This window comes from Pterocles gutturalis, unplaced genomic scaffold, assembly GCF_000699245.1.
Source record: "Pterocles gutturalis isolate BGI_N339 unplaced genomic scaffold, ASM69924v1 scaffold2518, whole genome shotgun sequence".
NCBI lineage: Eukaryota > Metazoa > Chordata > Aves > Pterocliformes > Pteroclidae > Pterocles > Pterocles gutturalis.
In genome coordinates, this window is record NW_010122686.1 from 14,719 (window position 1) to 22,061 (window position 7,343).

At 42.5% G+C, this 7,343-nt stretch overlaps 1 protein-coding gene across 1 annotated transcript in view; it reads right to left on the reverse strand.

Annotated features, from left to right (window-relative positions):
• The window catches only part of MAPKAPK3 (mitogen-activated protein kinase-activated protein kinase 3), a 47,744-nt gene that overhangs the window by 11,954 nt on the left and 28,447 nt on the right, over positions 1–7,343 (reverse strand). The window contains exons 2-3 of the mRNA XM_010077579.1: positions 1,750–1,889; positions 849–913 (exon numbers count right to left, since the gene is read on the reverse strand). Of these exons, the coding sequence (XP_010075881.1) occupies positions 849–913; positions 1,750–1,889 (205 nt within the window). The remainder of the gene's footprint in view (positions 1–848; positions 914–1,749; positions 1,890–7,343) is intronic.

Below are 7,343 nucleotides of genomic sequence, written 5' to 3' on the forward strand. Positions count from 1 at the left end.
GAGTCTCACACCACTTAAAGGGTTCATCCCAGGCTAGGCAGCACAGGTTCAAGAAAAGCCTGGCCTCTACACCAGACTTGCAAAACAGTCACAATACTTTACAAGCTCAGGTGTAAATTTTTCTTTTTCTAATAATTTTGTCACAATGCTAGCTACAAACACTAACTTTTTTTACTCCTGAGCAGAAACAAGCTCCTGGCAGTTGTGAATGGTCAAGGAGAACCAGAGGCAAGCACACCTGTGGTACTCTGCAAATAATAAATAGCAAAGACAATAAAAATGGCAAGACTGTCACTGACTCACAGCAGGTCTTTAAACTTACACATAGTCCCTTTATAGATAAGCAGGCTTGTTTACAGGGTGGCTAATAACACTTCCTTTCAAGTACTACTTTAAAACCCTTGAGTAAGAGATGTTTCATCAAATGTGATTTGCTCATTATATTAATCACCTAACAGTATAGCAGTGCACAGTGATGATGCCTGAGGGACAGCCAGAAGAGAAATCACAGTAGGAGCTGCACTGATCATGTTAGAGGTGGTCTGGCAGGAGACCAGGGATCAGAGTAACAGAGGTTGCAGTGGTTCAGAAATGAAGAAGCTGAGCAGACTCATATGAAGAATTTTCCTCTAAACCTTCCACATTGTGCCTGAACTTGGCCAATTCTGGTAATTCCTGATTTTCAGGAACTTTTAAAAATAACTGTTTAATACAGTTGGATAGAAATTTAAAAGGAAAGAGATTAAAAATTAAAACCAAAAATCAAATTAAAGAAAAATTCCTGTAAGCAAGAGTACAGAGAAAGGGAAAAGCAATCATTCACCAACTTTAAACTTGTGATTTTTCACCTCTCTCAGTGAAAGCTTGATCTCCTCTCTCCTGGATCCTGCTAAACAGCTCTCCTCCTTCCATGCTGAAACAAAGAATACAAAAAACCCCACCTTACATGAGCAGAAAAGATCAAATTAACACCTGACTGTGCAACCACATAATCACACAGAACCATGGCAGGAACAGATTAGAAGTATTACAGGCCTCCTATGCCAATGCTTCCAAAACTTCACACATTCGAATCAATGCACAAAACCATTCTTATTTGGAACAAACAGAAAACAAAACAAGACCAAGAAGTTTTGATGGTCTCAGTTTAACGTACCCTGTCACAAGCAACACAACACACAGCTAGGAAGTCCACAACACTGGAACTGGGAGGCTGACGGTAATACTGGTTTATGTAAGGGTTGAAGATGAAGAAAATAGAAAGAAGGAAGCAAAGATACTGAAAAGGATTATTAATTTGTCCCCAGTGAGAAAGACAATAACTGTATTATCACAGATCAAGGAGAGAATAGGAAAAGTAAGAGTCAAAATAGTAGCAAAAAGGATCATGGCAGATCACAAGATTTACATCTGAAGTTGGAAGCTAATCACAATCAGAGAGTATCATATTTCTAGAAACATATCTTTCAAGATGGTATTAATTAATGCTTTAATGAGGACAATAGTCATGGAAGTACGAGGAAAATTTGTTTTCTGGTTAAGGTTCCTCATTCTTCCATCATACAAGATAGCTGAAGCAGCTATAAATTTCCCTACCAGTTCCATAAAGACAACAAAAGGTTTACTGTGCAAACTAAAATCACGCAGCTGAGAAAGCTCACCTAACTCTCATCTAAGCCAACACATTCTCCCACTCCCCCCACCCCCTCAAAGAGCAATGCCTGGTTGGGGGTTGTGGCTGGTCCATACCATTCCATGACAATGAGGAGGCATCTCTTTCCATGATGTATATTCTCATAAACATCCAGGACATGGACAATGTGAGGACACCCTGATGCTCGCCAATGATATTCTACTTCCTGACGGGCTTTTGGGTTGTCATACAGGAGCTGTAACGAAATAGGAGAGAGCAATGTCAGTGAGCCAGCAACATTCTGCTTTAAATTGGCACCTAAATGCATTTGAGCTCAAAGATGGCAGCAAAGGCTACTCTTAGTACTTTCTCCAGCCAAAGGATGCCAGCCTGTCACAAGACTTCCACCATCCCTGGGCTCTCCAACTTCCTAGACCGAAGAATACAGAAACAACGGGTCTCTTGGAACTGGAAGCACCTCGAGTGGCACTGAAGAGAGATTTTTAATCTGAGACAGAGACAGACCTATCTCACCCACCTCTGAATGGGAAGCAGCCATTTTTTTCCCTACTTGGTTGCAGTACTTGCAAAGAGAGGAGAATCCCTCTGGTAAGGACAAAAACACTCCCACCTGCCCATCAGCTGCTAGGAGAAGAGACTTTTAAGTGTAACACAAATCCTTAAAGTCCAGTGAGATTTAAAACAATAAGGACTCTCACACTGACTCTGAATATGCTGCTCAAACACTACAAAAATTTCTGACCCCATCACAGTCAGAAAGGGACCTTTGACTATCTACAGACTTGAACTTCTTTCTCTGTCACATGCAAGGCCAGTTTATTTTAAAGGTGTTAATCTCTAGAAGGGAGGTAAGAGCTCATCTTTCCTGATCCTGCAACCTTGTACACAAGAAATTTGTCCCTTCCCACATGAAGAAGTGCTCTGTATCAGACTGCAACTGAGCTTTTGTGCAACCGGGGCACACTGCTGAATCATGCCTTTTCTTCTCTGCCTCGTCTCTCTAGACACCACTAACACTGTCGCAGAGACTCTCTCTTTACTGCACATTTATCCAGACTATAGGGCATCAAGTAATGATGGAGCAGCAACAAAACTGATGCTATACAGCACAGTCAAATACATTGAAAAAGAATAAAAAGCAAGCAAAGAGCAATCACCTCTGACCTATTCGCCTTAGAAAAGGACTACAACTGTGGGAGAACTGTTTTCAAACAGGCAGGCAAGAAATATCATTGCTGCACTATTGGCCCTTAGCCTGAAGCTCTTCTCACTCATGTTTGCTATCAGGTCCCAGTCAAAGCACAACTGCACAATAACTGCTGAAAACAAGTATTAACATGTAACCTGTCATTAGGGACCTATGAATCAGCACAGGAAAATGAGACTGCTTTTCCACCCAATTGCCAAGCTAAGGCACAAATGTTGTCACAAGCACCTCTCAAACGCATGATTTAGAAGTCACAGGAAGAAAGTTGCAAATTCTGTTTTCTTTAATTGACTCCAATACAGACAATTTGCATCACTGGGGAAAACAGCTTAACACTTCTTTGCTGCTCCAACATCCCTTTCAGCAAAGCAGACACAGTGACATGGCAGGAAAGGCCTGTAACACTTTATTAAATGCTGGGGAAGCACTTGGGAATCACTGCACTTCTGTAAGAGGCTTCTCTCTTTCGAGGCTGGGAACAGGGTGACAAGTGCTCCTCTGCCAAGTGCACATTTTTTGGTATTTTTGCAAAGCACAAAGAGTCGTAAGACTGGATGAGCGGCCTCAGGAGGGCTGCTGGATCCTTAGCTGAACAGGCAGCAAGCCTCATCACCGTGACCACCCTCCAGGCTCCCTCAGCTCTGCTCTGAAGGCTCCAGCGTGACACCAGATTTTCAGTGGTGCAAGGAGCTGAAGAGGTTTTCTTGGAGAGTTCAATGCCCTCTCAGCCAACCTACTTCTTGCACAGCTGTCGTTCTGTACCCAGAGCACAGCCTTTTGTGGTCACCAACTATCCATCTCTTCCTTCCTGCTGCAGCCTGGCTGTGTCCTGATTTCCAACATAAATAACTTCCTAAAGAAAGAGATGGCTCCCATTTGGACAAAAAGCCCATTGGCGAGTCCAAGTGCGGTTGCTTTACTTCTTTCAGCCATCAGCCCATTCAGTGGCATTTCCTTCACAGCCACTGTGTTCTAGCTCAGTAGGACTGTCTATCAGCATTTTCCCCTCTGCCCTTCTGAGTTTGGGCTGTTGCCTAGAGGTCTCTTTTAAAGTTCGTTAAATTACATGTGCAACAATAAAGCCCAAACATCCTCAGGGCTAACCAGGCCATTTAGAAAACCATTACAGGGTTTACTGCTTGGCTATTACTGGATTAATGCCACTTCTGAGCAGGACACTTCAAAAACCTTCTCTCCTATCCTGTGCTACTAACTAGACATAACCATTCCCTTTACTAATGTTAAATGCACTATACTGTGTATCATGTGCTTGCACAGTATGCAGAGATGTTGGTGTTTTTCATGTTTGTACCAAGTGCTTATGAAAATTGTTTCACAGAATTGAATTCTCACTCTTTAGTGAGCTTTTATAAGGCATTTTGAAACACACAAGGATGCTGCAGTTTCTTTTCTCCACCCCTACCAGCAAGTTTCATATACTTCTTAGTGCCAAGCTTCAATGTACTCATGTCAAGATGACACCTGGAGAAGCAGAGAAAAGGAAATGCAAAAATAAAGAGCAGATACACATACCAAGCAACATCTGATATATCAACCAACTGTTAACCTTTGGATTTCTCCTTCTGAGTCTCAAAAATAAATTAAATCTTTTCCTTATGTCTAAAACTGAAAGCCATAACTATACCTTTTAAGACACCTTAGAGACACAGCCACCTGTAAAATGAAAGCCAGGCAGGGTTCAAAGCACCAATTTCTACAAAATTCAGGTGATGATTTAGAAACACAGACTGAAATTCTAGCCCTATGGTTAAATTTAACAAACTTGCAAAAACCATAGATGGACATTCTGCCATCCTGAGCATGAAGAAAGACTGTGTGTGTTTCTGTTGCCCCTGAGCCTGAAGAAAGACTGTGTGTGTTTCTGTTGCCGCAACAGCTGTCTGTGATAAGACTAGAACCAGGTACCTTGACACTCTACACCAGTGAAGAGGTAGCTGTGAACAAACCCAGCTTCAGACAAGTTTTCCAGCACTGCTGGTTCACGATGGTTTGAGGAAAGAGCAGCTTTATCAAACATTATCAGCTCTAGAAGCCCCCAGTCATCCCCCCAGAGTTCCCACACAGTTCAGCTGAGTCACAGCTTGTCACGATGGGCTGTGGGCAGGATCATGAACCAACCTAACTTCAAAACGGGAGAAACCCAAGAAATGTGCCCCATCTCCCAATTTTTCATGAAGCCAGATCAATGATCCAACGTACAATGCACAGCAGCCTTTCCGTAACAGCAAGGGGATGGATGCCCACGTGCGTGGTCAGTTTGGAACAGGAGCTGCACAGCAGAAAACTGGTTTTTTGCTGAAGCTCAGCATTACCGAACCACTGCCTAAAAGCAGCAGATGAAGCAAGTATTAACAGTTATTCACAGGGAGATCACCAAAAACAGAGGTGATGGAAGGCAAGAAAGTACAAGAGCCCTAGAGCCCTAGCCCCTAGTGATTCACACAACTCTTCTTGATGTCTGAAAAAGCTGGAGAGGGAAGGGAGCTCTGCTGTGAGCTCTGCCTGTTCCTGAGGAACAACGGGGAAATGTCAGCAGACACTCCAGGATGCTCTGCTAATTCCGGGCCTGGCAGCAGAGGGAGGCCTGAACTCTAAATTCTGGGGTAATGACCTAACTCAGGTCAGCAAGCACCTGCAAAACAAAACAAATCCTGAACTGCAGCTTGGAAGGCCAGCTCTGGGAAATTTCTCTCTGTGCAGAATTTCTTGATAGAAAAAAAAGCAGAGACCAAAAAGTAACACAGTATCTTCTAATTGCTTTTCCATCGATTCCGTGTTGTGTAAGCAAGGAAGGATACCAAGAACCCTCATAGCTTAATAGGCTGATCTATACAGGAAATAGCCTTCTGAGGACCCCAGGGAGCAGCAAGTGATTTTCTGGACTCTGAAACTGTAACAACAGAGAGACAAGGTAATCCATGGGCACCGGGTATGAAACAGGCAGAGGACAGGAAGCACTGACTTTTTTGTGACTTTCCCTTTAATATGCAGTAGCAGATTACACAGATTACTGTTACACCTGCTATCTGTTCCCTACATTCAGCAATTCATCCTATTTCCAAACAGTTGTGGTGCTTAGATTAGACCTGTTACAGGCTCAATTCTCATCTACCACATGTGCCATGTTAAAGCAGCCCGTGACACTGCAAGCATCTTTTACTTGCACCAATTGCAGAGTCTCAGCTCTCCTTCAACAGACAATCAGTTTTATAATCCCTATGCTGCCTTCCTCACAGGAAGGCTTCCCATTATTAAAACAGTAACAGGACCAAAGAAACTTTCAATCCTAGGGGTCCTCATCATGTAATAGTGATATATAGGCACTTAAGTATAACTGTATTTCTTTTTTCAGCTGGGAAAAAAAAGCCTCTGCTCAGGCATAAGTGGGTAAATGTGTAACTTCTTTTGCTTTCTTTCCTCTTTGCATGTAGCTTTTACAAAAATGCTGAAACTTACAACTAAGCCTTGGAAACTAAATTCACACTGGTGCACAGAAACTAACACCATTTGCTGCAGAGCAGCTCTTCCAGTCGTTCTTTATTCAAGAAGGGCTGATGGCAAAAGGAGGCTTGGATAATGTTTCTTTCATCTCTTCCTTCCCCTATGCTACAAAAAGAAGGGGGGGGCGGAAAGAAAAAAAGAGCTACCACTACGGCTTTGGACATTTTGCCTTTTATTACAGTCTGATTATTTGCACTACATATATTAATTCAATGTTAGCAATCTTTATCTGTTTCCAGATCTCTTCATAAGGGATAAAGCCATCCTTTGTGTTAGAATGCTAAAGGAATTAAAATTATCAAGGTTTTCTTCAAACATCAGCACTGCCAGTCAGTCAAGCTGCAGCGAGAAGCATGTATCTTTTTGCAATGGCAGCCCAGCAAGCAGGGAAATCCACCCATGCAAACCTCAAAGAAAACATTGAATTTTTTCTTAAAATAAAAAATAGAACACATTTCTGCCTGAATTATTTAGTATTGAAGCATCAGTCTATAGACAAGGGATAAAACCAGAGCAGGTACAGGTGGGTCATCACTAAATCTTTCACTTTTCTGCTTTTATTTCAAATCCATCTTAGGCTATTAGAAATTAAATCTGCCTGGAGGCTTCATTGAAGCAAACTGTCATCCTGATTCCTACAGAGCTGTCCAAGCTGCTACCACAGGTGGCATTAGGTGGCATCTCCACCAGTGCTCAGGTAGACAGCCAGTCCCAGACGTGGGCTTTTCCAAGCTAATAACAGTCAGTAATAACAGTCAAGTGGCACGATTTTGCAACACTCCTGCCTGCGATATCTAATCCTTTCACTCAACCTACTGAGTATTAAGGTTTTACTGTCCACACTGAGGGACCCTTCTCTATCCACCTCTTTTCTCCAGCCTTCCTATCTCTACTTGGCTTATCTTTTGAAATGTCAAAAGCTACAACAGATCTTTGGTAACTTGCCAGTGTAAGCAGGAA